Source organism: Diabrotica virgifera, chromosome 3 (assembly GCF_917563875.1).
Source record: "Diabrotica virgifera virgifera chromosome 3, PGI_DIABVI_V3a".
Taxonomy (NCBI): Eukaryota; Metazoa; Arthropoda; class Insecta; order Coleoptera; family Chrysomelidae; genus Diabrotica; species Diabrotica virgifera.
The window spans coordinates 82,592,441-82,609,071 of NC_065445.1; the positions used below are offsets into that span (position 1 = coordinate 82,592,441).

Below are 16,631 nucleotides of genomic sequence, written 5' to 3' on the forward strand. Positions count from 1 at the left end.
ACATTTCGGTTTTCTGACAGCAGTAGAATGTATTTTGAATTAAATAAATTACATACATTCTTTTTGTGTCAATTAATTTCATTTAAAAAATTTTTTTTGGGCACCCTGTATAAAATAATTATCTTAATGTTTACATTAATGAATGGAGAATTGAATAACGTTTCAAATGAGCTAGCACATGACCCCTATTCTCATTTAAAAAAAATAGTCAATTACGTCATCATGCTCAGATGGATGATGTCACAAGTATGATTTATATGATTCGAATAACTTTTGTATTTAACATTTTTTTGTAATTCTGTAAATGAAGCAGTTTACAGGGGGGGGGGTCAAAATATAGTGAATAACCCTGTACTTGGGAATATTTTGACAAATTATCAGAAACAAAAATTCCTACATGTCACTCTTGTGATAGCTAAATACTTGTTAGACTAAAATATTTCAAAAATTCAGTTTTGTATCAATTATTATTGATCTAGTGGCTATGCGCACGTAGGGCATGCTTGGTTGTATAGTAATTTCCAGTTGACATATCGCCGCTTAAGATGTAAAAGCTTTGAAACCACCAGTAAGTTTTTCCACAGAAAAAAAAAACATTCTCTGCATGCCACAAACCTAAATAGAGGATTATTGATTCAAATCAAGGTATTAATAATACCTTGATATTAAATGAACATTTGCCATTTAACTTGAGCGAGGATATGCATTGGAAACAAGACCTGATACAGGAACAACACAAAGAACTGGAAACTGTAGAGATGAGTACTGAGAAGAATTACAGGAAGTGGGCCGAGAACAAAAGATGAGTGAAGGCATTAGAAGAAAATGTAAAATAGAGTGTAAACGAATGGACACTAAATATACAAAAAGAATACCACATAAGCAGAATATGGGAACCATTCTACTGGGGGGAACCAAAAGTACCAGCCAACCACACAACAGAAGAAGACTACAGTTAGAGAACTGTGTAGACTAGCAAAGCTGTAAATGAGTTCAAACACGCTATTTTGACTATAGAATTTCGTTTAGTTTATGGTCTACTTATTTGCTACACTCATAATTTATATATACAGTAAAACCTCAGTTAATCAAAACATTTTTAACTGAAACATCATTTACCCAAAACGGATATCCTGATGACCACAACAATCAGTTCGTCAATAGAAATTAAATTTTTATTGCAAAACAGAAACAATTCTATATTAATTTTCTTTAAAAATGTTAAGGCTTATATTAAGTCAACGTTACAAAATCACCTGGTATTTTTTAATACCAATGTTGACCAAGAATACAAAAAACAATGTTATTTTTAACAGAAATTCTTATCGGAACCAGCCTCCTCCCAATTATTTTGTTTAAGGGAGGTTTTACTGTATATGAAAATTAAAAAAAAATTATAATATTTATCAAGCAGTACATTTCATTGGCTGCATGTATGAGTGGCTCAACTCGCTATCTGTTAAGCTTAGTAAACAAGTAATTAAATTTTATTAAATTCTAGAAACATTAATAGAAAAAATAAATAAACCAAAGATCAGATTTAAGATGAAAAATTTTCTTTATCTTTGTTCTCGTAAGATTGGGTACTGCCCATGGAAATCAGATACAAACCACTGACATAAAATTTGTTATTTCTAAATATGGTTTAAAATTTTATCAACAATGGTTTTAATACCAAGAAAATCTGATTCAAATTAAAAAAAAATATTAGAAAGGATCCCAATTCCCTAAACATACTTAAGCTTGGATCAAATGATATGCTACAATAACACAAACATAATATGTAGCATTCTGCTACTTGATGATCCAACTATGCCATTATCTAAGTTGTAGTCACTGGTATGCAAATTTTTGGAAGATAAAGCATGGAATAATGTACTTAAAAATGAAGTATGATTACAAAGCATAAGCAAATTTTAATACATATTTTGATTTACTCTCACACTTGGTTCAGAAAACCTCAAAATTAGTGGCAAGATAAAATTGATAAAAGTGCCAATAAGCAGGGGTATACATTACAAGAACATTGAAGTTGTAAACTCAAAATCTAAGATAATTATTGGGCATGTGAAACAGAGCAAACCAGTTAAATATTGACTGTCAAATCTTATATTGAGTTTTTACAAATTTATCAACCATGAATAACCTGCCAATAAGCAGGGGTATACATTACAAGAACATTGAAGTTTTAAACTCAAAATCTAAGATAATTATTGGGCATGTGAAACAGCAAACCAGTTAAATATTGACTGTCAAATCTTATATTGAGTTTTTACAAATTTATCAACCATGAATAACCACTTAATGACAATAAAACAAAACACAAATATGAGTATTTTTATAAAAATACTACATATTTACTTGTTCTCAGATGTTGCCTGTAGAACAACTTACAGTAATGTAACTTTTAGTGTATCTGGTATACTTCATATTATAATGAATAGGTATATCAAGAGATTAAAAATTTCAGTCCCATCAGTGAAAAGTTTACTATTTGCATAGTATTACAAAGGGCATAAAATAAATTCCAATAAGGTTGTGAAGAATAAAATTAGGACTAATGTGGATGTTTTCAGATTTAATTGAAAGGGAACTTATTGGCTCAGTTGTTTATTTAGAGTATGGGCTGTTTAAAGTATGAGCTCACTACTAAGAGTGTGAGCTAATATGTTGTCTTTCACTTAAATCTGAAAACAAGGACGATTAACACATTCACAACTGCATATGAAGTCACTTCATAAGAAGATGTGGCTACATGTGAAGTGAGTCCATGAATGTGTTGTCATTTTAATCTTGACAGCTTCTAAAATGTAATTCCAAAATATGTTTATACCATTTTTTCACTTGTCAATAAATTAAAAATGGTACTTCCACTTTGATATTTTCATCAGGTTAGAATCAAAGCTTTGACAAGCTAGTTTCATCTCTGGCCAAATGTGGCCAGTCAAAAGGTGATAGTATGAACCAAATTGATAACACATGTTTGTAGTAAAAACATGCTATCACCAATGCGATGCACATGGGACTGAACAAGTTAAACAAGATTTCCTTTATTGTAAAAGACTCACATTTTCTCAGTTAGGTGATGTCAATTTCAAATATAATTAGGAAGATTATACCCTAAGTATGGAAGATTAGAAATTACTGTATTAATTAAGAAAATAAACAAATAGAATGTCAAGTCTGCTAGATTACAAGTCAGTTGTGTTTATATGCATATTGACATTCTGTTACAACAGTTGGAAAAAGGCTACTACTAGCTTATCAAACTAATCAAAAACAGATGCTAGAGCAATTATGTAATGTAATAATTGGCAACATTTGTTTTCTGCATAAATCCTGTATGAACAGCCCACAATTTAAATACTTGAAATAAGTATATTCAAGCTAAAAGTTGTGGAACTGAATTATCGAACATTAACTGCACAATATGAAAGAAAATAGCAAAGATAAGTGGCATCTTGAAAGTACTCCGCAGATCAACAGAAAACAAATATACAAGGACACAAAAGCGTAAAAAAACAAGTGTATTTTACTAGTGTCTTTGAGAAACATTTTCTGTTAAAAAAATTATCGAGTACATATAGAAATCACAATGTCGATGTCATTTCTCTGCAAATTGTCCAGTATAATGATGGTCCCATATTTTACTGATTTATATAAGGTAAATTAGTAGTAGGAACACATTATTTGGGAATGAACAACAATAATTAAAATTTCATGTTTCTAACTTCTAGTCGAAAAATTGTTTCAGGCTAGGAGACCAAAACATCAAAATCAGGTAATCAAGTAAAATTATAGTAGTTTTTATTCCCAAATAAATGTGTTCATTATCCAATACCAGGTGTATCTTGTTTATTTTCAAAACTTACACAAAAAGTAATTAAAAACCTTGCACTCCTTGTTAGATTGTACCTATCAAAATTTCTGAGATATTCAATGAATTTGTTACAATGTGCATAATTTCATAAATATTTTGAAAAAAATTTGTCAATAGATTTCTAATATTGTTTGAAATATATAGAAGTATAGTATTTTTACTACAAAAACGTTATTACGTAGGTCAAAATTTTTGACGTAAGAGAACTGTCAAAACATTAGAATGTGACTTTTCATTATTGCCATGTTTTTATAAACATGACAATAATGAAAAGTCACATTCTAATGTTTTGACAGTTCTCTTACGTCAAAAATTTCGACCTACGTAATAACGTTTTTGTAGTAAAAATACTATACTAAAAGTTTTGCTGGTAAGAATTAAAACAACGGAACTGATGTGAATTTGATTCAATAATATTCTTACAAAAAATCTTGAATATTTTTCTAATTATGTTCAGTTTTTCTCCTTGAACAACCCTTGGGTATCACTGAGTAACCCCTGAGTACAGTTGAGTCAATGAATCTTTACCAGTGTGTAATCGTTTAAAGCATACGAAAGAAGTTGATAAGTCGGAAACTGAATAAGTGACATTAAGTGACTTGCTGTTGTGTTTAGTAAATTTCAATTTCTGACTTATTGACTTATTTCGTATGCTTTAAATGATGACGCAGGGGTAAAGATTCAGGGACTCGACTGTAGACATGCTTAATCAATGGTAATAGCCCTACATAATATTTGATATTAAGTCCTGTAATCACTATTTGTTTGGTTTGCTGTTTCAGTGTATGCAACTATCTATTTAAGATTTATGAGCAAACTATGTTTTTATAGAAGTCTTGTCAAGAAAAACTACAGATTAACTCCTCTACCAAAGATTTATCTTCAGGGACCCGGGCTCTTTGAATTTCCATTAGGTGCACTATGGTTGCTGGCTCATGGGTGAGATGCTGTTCTATGGGAAAAATCAAGGAGGCTCATATATGGGTCACTTGGTAGCTAGCTTAGAGATAATAGCAAAGGTAGATTAGGCTGAGTGGAGATACTAGGAAATAAAACTGACTCTTGTTAAAAAATTCTGTAAGAAGCTGGGAGATCAAAATAATTAACTACAAAATGCATTATCAAATCAATTTAGAATGCACTAGGAAGGTGTGTTGGAAGAAAATATATTAGAAAGTTCTTAATCAGTTTCACAAAACAATATTTAGGTAATGACATTTTAGGACCTATGCATATATTTGACTATTTTAGCATATAATTTGATTCTGACTTGGGAATGTATGTTTTATGTAACCAAATTGTTAAATTGCCTTATAATTTCATATAAGTAAATAAATAATACAAAGAAATACAAACCTTGACTTGATCCTTCTCCTGCTCCATGACTAGGTCCTGCTTGATCATCTACCTGTTCCATATTACTTAAATCGTCATCATCCAGTGTCAAATCCTCAATACTATCTTCATTCATTTCTTCTACATATTCAGACTTTGGTTCCAACATCAGTTCTGTGTGGGTTTCAATCTTTTCTTTTATAATAGGAACTTGGGGCATGTCATCTGTCTGTTTATGCCTTGTGAGTATCTCTGATTTAGTTTCTATTTGTTCAGGCACATCGGCGTTCATGTTCATTTTTGAAATAGCAGGTAACGTAGGAATGCTTTGGGCGGGTAGACTGTGAGATTCTGAAGAATTAGAGGCATCGTGGTTGTCTAATTCCTCACTTTTCCGCCTTAACCTTTTCTTTTTTCGAGGCCCTGGTGACATGCTTCCCTCCCTGGAATCCTCCCGAGCTCTTTGCTCAATTGTCAAACCCTGGACCTTCGGCAGGGTCGTTGGCTGTGGGCTCTTTGGTGGAGGAGCAGGAGTGGGTTTTCGTTCAGTTTCCCCTTTCCTATTGTCTGATAAACCCTTAATTTGCAAAGATTCAGCGGCTTTTAAAAGCGCGCCTAATTGATCTTGAGATATGTTCACTTCCCCCCTGTACATATAGTCCATCATGGCTTTTAGTTCTTGGAACTTAACGTCCTTAAGAATAAGAATGGGATGCTTGTCAAAGTGCTTTGACAGCAGCGCCTGGAAGAAAAAGACAGGTGCTATAGAACGGATACCAAATTAAAAAAAAAAACTATTGAAATTGTTATGTAGATTAACATGTTGATTTGCTTTGTATACAGCATTACAAAACATCCAAGTAGAACATTTTGATTTATTGATTTACCGAGTTTAGCGAAGCCATTACACATTCATAGGAAAAAATGAAGAAGCAGGTTGCTAATCAAAATTTGTCAATAGCATTTGGTATATTCAGCATTATACCTAAATTGACACGAGAATGAATAAACCAAGGGATATTTTGGTATATGCAGCATTATACCTGAATTGAGGTGATGAGGAAGAAATCAAGTTTCAAAATTAAGAGTATCCATCAATCAAGTGTGTACAGCATTACATAGGGTTATTGAACTTTAGGGCATTGGTAAGCATATTATGCAGCATTATGCTATTCAAAATTTGTCGAAGGTCATTGGTATATTCAGCATTATACCTAAATTGACGCTATGAGAATAAAATTCAGTTTCAAAATTAAAGAAGAATGAATAAACGAAGTGTAAACAGCATTACACAGGTTTATTCAGGAAGGCATTGGTATATGCAGCATTACAACTGAATATTAATCAAGTGTGTACATTACATAGGTTTATTGAACTTTAGGGTGTTGGTAAGCATATGCAGCATTATGCTATTCAAAATTTGTCGAAACGCATTGGTATATTCAGCATTATACCTAAATTGACGCTATGAGAATAAATTCAGTTTCAAAATTAAAGAACGAATAAACGAAAGGATATCTTGTAGACAGCATTACACAGGTTTATTCAGGAAGGCATTGGTATATGCAGCATTATACCTAAATTGACGCGATGAGGAATAAATCCAGTTTTAAAATTGTAAGTATATTACCAATCATGTGTATACAGCATTACACAGGTTTATTCAATTGAATGACATTAGTATATTCAGCATTACATTATACCAAACTTGCCGGGACGACGAATAAATGCCGTTTTAAAATCGAAGTATTAAGCAATGAAGTGTATGCAGTATTACACGTTCATTCACTTATCATTAAAATGAATGTAGGTATATCCTCAAAAAAAACTTACCTCGAAGTATGGACTACATGCAGACAAAACTACTTTGTGTGCGTTTAGGCATTTTCCTTCTGCTGCCAAAGTACAGTCTACTAATGTGCCGTTCTCCAATAACGTGTCAAAAACGGCTACCAATGTCGATTGATGGTTGTTCCACCGTAAACAAAATTGTTGGTCGTCATCCATTTCTGCAAAATAAAAACAACGGCTCAGTCACAAGACACTAATCGAAAAAACGTCGATATTTTATTGCCACCCAAAATTTTACAAGATGTCGGCCGCTTAAAAGTCCATCTCAAATCTGAGTCAACGGAATTGAGTACCACTCTATTCCTTTCACTTCATTCTGAGTTTCCATTGGATGTTCCAACAAAAGCACGCAAGCGTTGTAAGCTCCATAGGCACACGTCAGCATAGTGGGGGAAAGGAAAGCGAAGCCTTGGCTTTGCATGCAGCAAAATGGCCGCTTTTCACAGAAAGTTGTGAAAAATGGCGATTCCTGAGTAACGAAAACTTATGAAAAGGAAAATAAACTCAAAATACCATCCCAAAAATTATCGGGAACACAAATCTTAATACATGAAAATGTTATTTATTTATATAGAAAGCTCTATATAAACAGAACTTGAATGAAGAAAGCTTGGGTGGTACCAATAGGGAAAACTACCGGCGAAATTTTAGAAGTCAAGCAAAATCTCAAATCCAAAAACGATTATAATGAAAAGAAAAAGGAAATGAAAGTATACTCACTTATTTTGGCACACTAAAACTAAATATCACAAATATTTTCACTTGTATTTCAACTTATGACGAGACGACGAAATCCATGTGTTTATTCTTCGCAGGGTGGCTTTGAACTAAAAGCGATCACTTCGTTGGTAATGAATTTGCAGCGGAATAGGTTGCCGGTTCATAGCGAACGAAACAGTTATGACGTTGTGGAACCACTCAGTAGTGTTCTGCGCAAGAACGCCGTCCGAGTAACCAATCAGCGACAAAGCTTTCGTGGCTAGGTGGCATCTCAGACAAGCTTCATAGTTCTGCTGCGTTGAATATAGTCCGGCAACTCACGCCGGCTATGTAAAAGAGGATGGAAGAGAGAGAGGATGGTGAAAACTTGAAAGAGAGAGCGTAGAGATGAGAAGAGAGAAACGAATTTGATCCACAACAAAATAGTGAGCCTGTCTCTTCTAATCGTACAGTCCGTTTTCCACTGTGGTCTTGATTTTATTCCTTTACCCGCGATTTTAATCGTGTTTGTTTTGCATGTACACTTGTGACTACAAGTTTTCACGGCTAAACAGGTAAGATTCCTGTTAATGCCTATTTTCTGTGGTTTTCCATTATAGAATTCTTAAATAAAAATAATATGTTGTCTTAATATGTGGAGAAAGAGCAAAATAAAACATGATGGTCGACATTTTGTGAAAGAGAGAGGTTATACATTATGTTTCTTACTCTGTTGGAATCATTGTGGCGCATGTTTGTCTCTTAATCATGCTGTCATGTTCAAATTGATCAGTTTATTTAAATTTAACAAGCCTTCAGCTAAATTTCGTATTAATTTTCCACCTAATCCTTATTTTTCTTTTCATTTTTGCATTTTTACCAACCTAACAGTGTTGCAGACAAAAAATAAAACTGGTTTATTTACAAGGGCCAGTTTAAGTGTAATACTGTGTTTGTGTGTGTGTAGTGTGTACCAATTTGAAGTTTTAATTTGACATGTGTGCTACTAAACATGAGTTATTTAAATATACCTGGTGATCTGAAACTACTTTTTTAAATCTTATTTCCCTCTCTCTTTTAACTACCTACTTATTTTTTTTTTTTTTTATTTAATTATAGAGCCATTATAATATTGTAACTCTTCTCCGTAACATAATTTAACACAATATATGTATTACTTTTCACAATTTTTTTTGAGTGCATAGCAATTTTTTTATATAAATTAAGTTTATTGCTGTGTCCTCATTTTATGTTATACTTTTATAGGGTCATAAATAAATGAATTGTAACAATAAAATATGTATGAATGTATTGTTTTTTATATTAAAAAATTTCAATTTCTCTAAAACATGTGCTCGAATGACATTCTACTAAAAGTTATTGTGTTTACATGATGACATAATATGCACGGGCGCCCATATGAAAATATTTAGGGAGGGCAGACGTGAAGATGTTGCTACATTATAATATTTTTTATACTTTGGATAACGATATACAGTGAGCACGTAAAGGTTGGAATAAATTCATTTTCTCGTGAATGAATCATTTTGGAAAGAAATCCCGAAACAGGTCGATTTTTATTTTTAAATTATATTAAATACTTTTTTTGCATACATAATATGTACTATAATATTATAATGTGTGATCCAAAATTGCTGTCACCATAGGTGGCTATGATTGAACGACAGAGATAGCTATACAGTGCATGTCTTCATGTCTATTATTAATTCAGATATACTTTCCTGGGCCCGGATTACGTACACTCGATACGCATCGTATCCGCCATGTTTTCCCATAGCGCCTTACGGGAAAACATGGCGGATACGATGCGTATCGAGTGTACGTAATCCCTATGCAGTTTACGTCAACTTTGACAGATACTTGTCAGTGTACGTACGTCAACTTAAAAAACACTACAATTGAACATAAAAAGTAGCAGAGGAAGCAAAATTTGACCTTTATACGAATTAAAAGGTCTTGAGATTGGATATATTTTCAACGTGTTTTCAATCATTATTCTTTGTTTGGAAAAGTGATCATAACAAGACTGAATATAGCCGCAGTTCGCCGTGACGTCACACTCCGGCGGTCTTTCAGATTAAAACAAGACATACGTAATTTTTTGCTTGGATAGCTTTGATCCCAATAATTGTGGATCGCTCGTTACTAGTGACGTCATTAATCTGAGCTTGATGACGTAATCGATGATTTTTTTAAATGAGAATAGGGGTCGTGTGATAGCTCATCTGAAAGGTTATTCAATTTTGTATACAGTAGTATAAACATTAACATAATTATTTATAAAGGGTGCCCAAAAGAATTTTTTTAAATTAATTGAGACAAAACGAAGAATGTATATAATTTATTTAATTCAAAATACATTTTACTGCTGTGAAAAAAGAGGAATAAATGCTTATTTGACAAATAAATATTATTTTTCGCTTAAATTTAATGTTAAAGCTGCCACCCACTTGCCTCATAGTAGTTAATGTGTCCATTATTAATTTAGTTAAAAAAAATTATATCCTGTTTCAATAATTGTGTTAATGTTTATATTACCAATAGAGAATTGTATAGCTTTTCAAATGAGCTATCACACGACCCCTATTCTTATTTAAAAAAATCATCGATTACGTTATTGCGCTCAGCTGGATGATGTTACTAGTATGGCATATATGCCAAAAGTCATAATTTAAAAATAAAAGTCGACCTGTTTCGGGATTTCGGGATAAAATCATCCATTTACGATAAGATGAATTTATTTAAACCTTTACGTGCTCACTGTATAGTATAAAGCACCCCAAAAGGGGGGGCACGGCCACCCCTTCTTATGGGAATGAGCGCCTATGGACATATGATGTTTAATAAAAAAAATTTTGCTCTGGTTTGAAATATTTAGCCACACGAAAAATATTTAAAAATCAATGTTATTTTTTATAGGTACTAATCTAAGATGTAGTTGTAGGTTAGTACTAGTAGTACCTACCTACTGGTGTAGTACTATTTTTCTAATGTAGAATGTTTAACCAATTGAAGGATACACGGGAAAACCGGCTAAAAAAATCTTCTGAAACCTTTAAACACGGTAACAACAAGACAAGTCACGAGAAAAAGCCCATACACGAGAAAAATAAGCTAAGTCCACGCGTTAACATACAATAACTCAAAATGGTTAATCTGTAAATTAGACGGGGTTTTCCGTGTACTTTTCAATTGTTAACCCGGGGTATACAGTTTTGGCACCGATTTCATTCATTTTCCTTTACATTACATAATATGTCAAGTACCTATACAATACAGGGTGTAACAAAAATACAGGTCATAAATTTAATCGCATATTCTGGGACCAAAAATAGTTCGATTGAACCTAACTTACCTTAGTGCAAATGTGTACATAAAAAAAGTTACAGCTCTTTGAAGTTACAAAATGAAAATCGATTTTTTCCAATATATCGGAAACTATTAGAGATTTTTTATTGAAAATGGACATGTAGCATTCGAGCATTCCTATGGCAGTAACATCTAAAGAAACAATTATATCTAGTGAAATTTGTGCACCCCATAAAAACTTTATGGGGGTTTTGTTCCTTTAAACCCCCCAAACTTTTGTGTACGTTCCAATTAAATTATGATTGTAGTACCATTAGTTAAATATGTACAATGTTTTTAAAAATTTTTAGCCTCTTAGTACTTTTTCGAAAAGTCGAAAACGTTTTGCGAATCCTTTTGTATGACTTTTATGCCTGGTTGCACCAACAGATCTGAAGCTCCAGCTTAGCTAAGCTTTACTTATAGGGCCTCCTTGAGTGTCACTTACGTTGCACCATAATTTTAGATTCTTGTCTTATTATCAATTATTATATTATGATATTTTTATTATAATATATTATAATTATATTATATTAATTCTTGTGTTATTCTCGCCTTAAGCTTAAGATCTGTTGGTGCAACCGGGCATTAATGGTTTTTAATAAACTTTTTTATACCATTGTACAAACAAAGTTTTTACTTCTGTATGATTTTTACTTTATCGTACTACATACGTAGTATGAGTATAATAGATAAAGTTATAGGATCGTGCAAAAAATTTTTTTTCAGATTTCACTTTTTTTGACGTTTTGAGTCCCCCTGAGTGTAAAAAGCAAATAAAAAAAAACATGTCGGAAGTATGTACGTATGTCTACGTACGTATGTACGTACGTATGTCGCCACCGCCCAGCAAAAACTACCGGACCGATTTCGATGAAATTTGGTATGAGTAAGTTTAAGAGAATTTTGTCGAGAAACTAAGCTTTTGAAAAAAACCTCAAAGGGGGGCCGAAATAGGGGGGTTATTTGGGGCCCATTTTTGCAAATTTTGACCGAACAAATGAAATTTAACATAAAGTTAGCTTATCGATAGGTGAATAGAAATACGGAATTTGACATTTCCAAATCCAAAATGGCGGCCAGCATGGCCGACCGCCCACCCGATACATTTCCCTACCAATCTAAAAACTTGTTTAAGATAAATTTAATTTGAAAAAACATTTATATAGCCTAAAGATGGGCCTATAACAAGAATATTATCGTTTTTCAGGAAAAATTTATGGGTTGCCTATATTTAAGGGGTCAAAATTTGACATAACTTTGAACTAGATTTTCTCAAAAATGGCTCCAAGGAATTTGTTTATTTTTTGATATATTTTTGATATCTTATCGGTAAATTGAATAACATTAGTCAGATTTCTTATCTCCTCATAGGAGAGGAGTTATAAATTTTTTATAAAAAATATTCGAGTGCCCGTAACTTCCTCTGTAATAGAAACTAAAATTTGAAATTTGGCAGACATATAGAGTACTTTATTATCTATTAGTTCAATAAATTTTACCCACAATATGGCTTCCGGTTGAACCGGAAATGAAAAAAAAAATTTATTTTTTAGATACGCCCTGTATATTTTTACATATTTTGAAAGAATGTAAAATTACCTTTCCAATGACATAAACTCGTTGCTGTAGCTCAAAAACTAGAAAAGTTACAGAAAATAGAAATTTTGCTAGAATCTTGTGTGTGTCCCCTCTCACGCGATCATAGCAGAGCATTATTATAGGGCAGTCAATGAGGGTATTTGGCTCCGAATTCCATCCTACTACATCGATGTACTTGATATTTTCACAGTAAGTAGGGAATAGCTCAAGAAACAAAATCTACCGTATATAATATGGCGCTTTTATCTTGGGACAATTCCCACCCCTTCAAGGGGGTGGAAAATTTGTTGGTCAAAATAAGCATGGAGGTGGCTAGAGAACCTATTTTTAAGCAAAAACTGATCTATACTTTTTTTTGAGAACTCGATACTTTTTGAGTTATGCGTAGTTGAAAATTGGCCATTTTCATTTAAAAATGACACGTTTTCGGACGGTTTTTGTGAATACCTTAAAAACTATGCATCAAACTAAAAACAGTATATAAATTTTTTTAGATTATAAATAATAAAGAGATTCGTTCCTTCGTAAATTTTCTATTTATAATACAAAAAGAGATATGGTAGGTAAAAAGAGTTTGTTTTTTTGGTGCATGCCCAAAGTACTCATGCTTTTGTAGTGTTTGAAAAGGCATTTAAAACGAGCACCGTTAAAATGTCGGTTACATTCAAACTAAGCGAGATATGGTGCAAAAGAATATATGACTAATGTACTTTAAGGAAAAATGAGAAGTACATTCATTTAACCCATCATCCACCAGAATTTAAATGCATTGTTTTTCTTTTGCAATACCTCTTAATATAGTGTTATTTCTACTTTCAAACAGTTGGACGGGTGAAAAAAATAAGATCAAATTATAGAGCGCATTTTTAACTTTTCTTAAAATTCTTCCTTTTGCTCCATGCAGTTCGAAAATAAAAATGTTCTATCCCCGAGAAGTGGTGGGAACCGCCCCCATGATAAAAGCGCCATAGTATATAGGATAGACTTTGAATTAGGAGATTGGGCTTTGGGCTACTCCCAAAATTTCATTAAAATCCATGCAGTAAAATGCAAATATTGTAAACTATTAATTTCTCAGAAAAATGAACTACAGTAGAGCGTCGATAATCCGAACTAATTGGTACGGAGGTAGTTCGGATTATCAAATCGTTCGGATTATCGAACATATGTTCAAAATACATACAAAGCTCATAAACATAGTACCTACATATGTACCTACATACGTTTGAGTTATAAGGAATAAAATACCTGCATAATAAACAAATATATTTTAAGTATGTATTTCTACATAAACAAAACAAAAATCCGCGGTCATCTTTTGCCTACATTGTCATATTAAATCCAAAAATTCGGTCCGCGATCATATTTTTTAATTTTATAATTTTTTTTTGCGTTCGGATTAGCGAACGTTCAGATTACCAGGGTTCGGATTATCGACGCTCTACTGTAATTTGAAATGAAAGTATGACTAATATTCTATTGATGTAGGTATGCAATCAATAATATATAGTGTGTCCCCGAACATTCTCTCAAATGCAGGAATTAATGATGCGTAGAACCATAAAATATTTTCAAGTATACAAGGTGTTTCTAAAATATCAAAATAACGAGTAACTTTGTTATTCGGATTTTGGATGCTTTCATAATAATCATTCTTAAGTTACATCTATATTTTTATTTTATTATCTGAGTGAGTTGGTGAGGAAAATACCTGTCGGATTATATGTTTTTACTGGTTGGTGAGGAATTTACCTCCGCCCAAGTTTGGGTATTCCCTTTGATCTTCTCCCTACTGGTGTCTGCCTCATTATATGCTTTGGTGTTTCAGTCTTCAACATCCGTTTAACATGGCCCATCCAGCGCGGACGTCCGATCTTTATGGATGTTATGACGTCGGCGTCGGGTTCGTTGTAAGCTGCGTATAGTTCAAAATTATATCGTCTGCGCCATACGCTATTTTCTTTTACCCCCTTATATATGTGTCTAAGGATTTCGCGTTCAAACGTACCTAATAAGTTCTCATCGCTTTTCGACAGTGTCCATGTCTCTGATCCATATATTAAGGACCGGTTTTATCAGGGTTTTGTATATTTTGCATTTGGTTCTTCTCGTGATGTTGTTAGATCTTAGATGTTTAATTAGTCCATTATATGTTTTATTAGCAATGTGTCTTCTTGGGTGAAGTCGAGTTCGCTCCGCTTCGTTCAGGTATATTTTAGAAGGGTACGAATTGGCTCCCGCATGAATGCGGGTAGGCTCTCATATAATCGCGGAAACATTAGACATTGTTGCCAAATCGTGTAATATTTATACTGCTTAGGAAATTTACATAGTGATATAGACTTTTTATAGGAAAATTATACTTTTAGACAAATACTTTTAGAGTTTGTTTTAGTTCAACATTGGCATATGTGGCAATTTTAACACAAATTATCGGTGTCGGCCGGTATGCGCTCGACCGTTTTGCGCTCTTACCTGAAATCGGCCGGTTTGCGCTCTACACTCTAATACCCGAAAGTTAAGTTAGGACCGAAGGGTTAGGTCTTCCTCCTTTCCCATAGATATTTCTAGGAAGGTACTTGTTTCTAACAAAAAGAGAAAATTTGAAAGAAGTGACAAGGCTGGGTGATATTTTCGACATGTTTAGGTAAAATAAATTTTGTCTATGGGAGCCAATTCGGACTATACCTTTTTTAGTTCAGGTAAAATTCTTACCATTGGGAGCGAACTCGACCCCGTCCGTCTTCTTCTTATTAGAATTTATTGGTTTGCAATTTATAGGTTTTGCAATATTTTACCGTCAGTAAGTAATTGGTCAGATATCTGGAAGTGTAAAACGTTTTAACATATTTTGTAGTTGTATTTCAGATTCTGCTTTATTTCCTAGTTTTTCCGTTATTAATTTATGTTCCTTGGCATCCGAGTTTTTAGAATAACACGTTGCATAAATACGTAGCTGTATTTTCACGGCGAACTAGCTACCCAATGTATTTCGCTGTATAACTGTAGTTATGACTTGAATCAAATCTAGCACACATACAATGTATCCATTCAAATGTTTTCACCGAGATAGCACATATCAAGGTTATATACTCAGAAACAGTACATATTAAAATTGATGTTTAAAAACAGGTTCAGGCTTTTAAATGTTGTCATATAATAACATAATTGATATATCGTTAGAAAAGATAAGGTTATAAAAGCAGATAAGTAAATAATTCGATAAGTTAGTTGAAGAATGATAAAATATAAGTACATATACAACATTTAAAATTACAAAAATAGTATTTTATATTTCTGTATGCCAGAGTTAAAGGGCACTATGTCCATTTTTGTCAATATTGGGATTATAATGCAGTTATAATGAGCTTTTAATTCTCTACACAGAGGTATAGAGCACTATGTCCTACTTTATAAAATAACAAAGATAAGCACTTTATAAAAAGTATCATGTCACATTTTATTTAGAGGCAGAGGGCACTATGTGGACTATACCTCTGTGTACATTGCTTTATAAAGCCACTATTAAACACGCAGGGTAAAGTTTTACACTTTACCCTGTAATGTTTGTCATGAAGGAGAAACAAATTAAAGTTTAACATTGTATAATGCATTTTTAGTAAACATCTAAGAGCCGCTATAGGTGAAATTTCTTAATCATTTTAGGCACGATGGGACCCTATAACTTAAATAGTAGAACCTAAAAGAAAATGTTTGAACACTGTGCCGTCACTTTTCAGTGGCACATGCGTCGACAGTGGCGCATCAAACTTTCCACTTATGGACGGGATAAATAAATTAAAAGTTACCCTCCCTTACTAACAGAATTATTTTTTTTTTATTTTTTTAAGTTCTATGTGATTAACACATAGGATTCAGCGTGATTTTAACCCAC

The 16,631-nt window shown here is 32.8% G+C and overlaps 2 protein-coding genes across 52 annotated transcripts in view; one reads left to right on the top strand and one right to left on the bottom strand.

The window, feature by feature from the left end:
- The window catches only part of LOC114336038 (longitudinals lacking protein, isoforms H/M/V), a 630,205-nt gene extending 622,158 nt beyond the window's left edge, over positions 1-8,047 (bottom strand). For all 50 annotated transcript variants that reach the window (XR_007697054.1, XM_050646589.1, XM_050646593.1 and 47 more), the window contains exons 1-3: positions 7,787-8,047; positions 7,049-7,224; positions 5,237-5,957 (exon numbers count right to left, since the gene is read on the bottom strand). Coding sequence is in view for 49 of the 50 variants with exons in the window: in XM_050646589.1 (XP_050502546.1) it covers positions 5,237-5,957; positions 7,049-7,222 (895 nt within the window). In the remaining variant the exon portion in view is untranslated. The remainder of the gene's footprint in view (positions 1-5,236; positions 5,958-7,048; positions 7,225-7,786) is intronic.
- Positions 8,048-8,117: 70 nt separating this feature from the next.
- Positions 8,118-16,631, top strand: part of LOC114336046 (protein bric-a-brac 2) — a 259,104-nt gene continuing 250,590 nt past the window's right edge. For both annotated transcript variants that reach the window (XM_050646564.1, XM_050646565.1), the window contains exon 1: positions 8,118-8,340. The gene's annotated coding sequence lies outside the window, so the exon portion shown is untranslated. The remainder of the gene's footprint in view (positions 8,341-16,631) is intronic.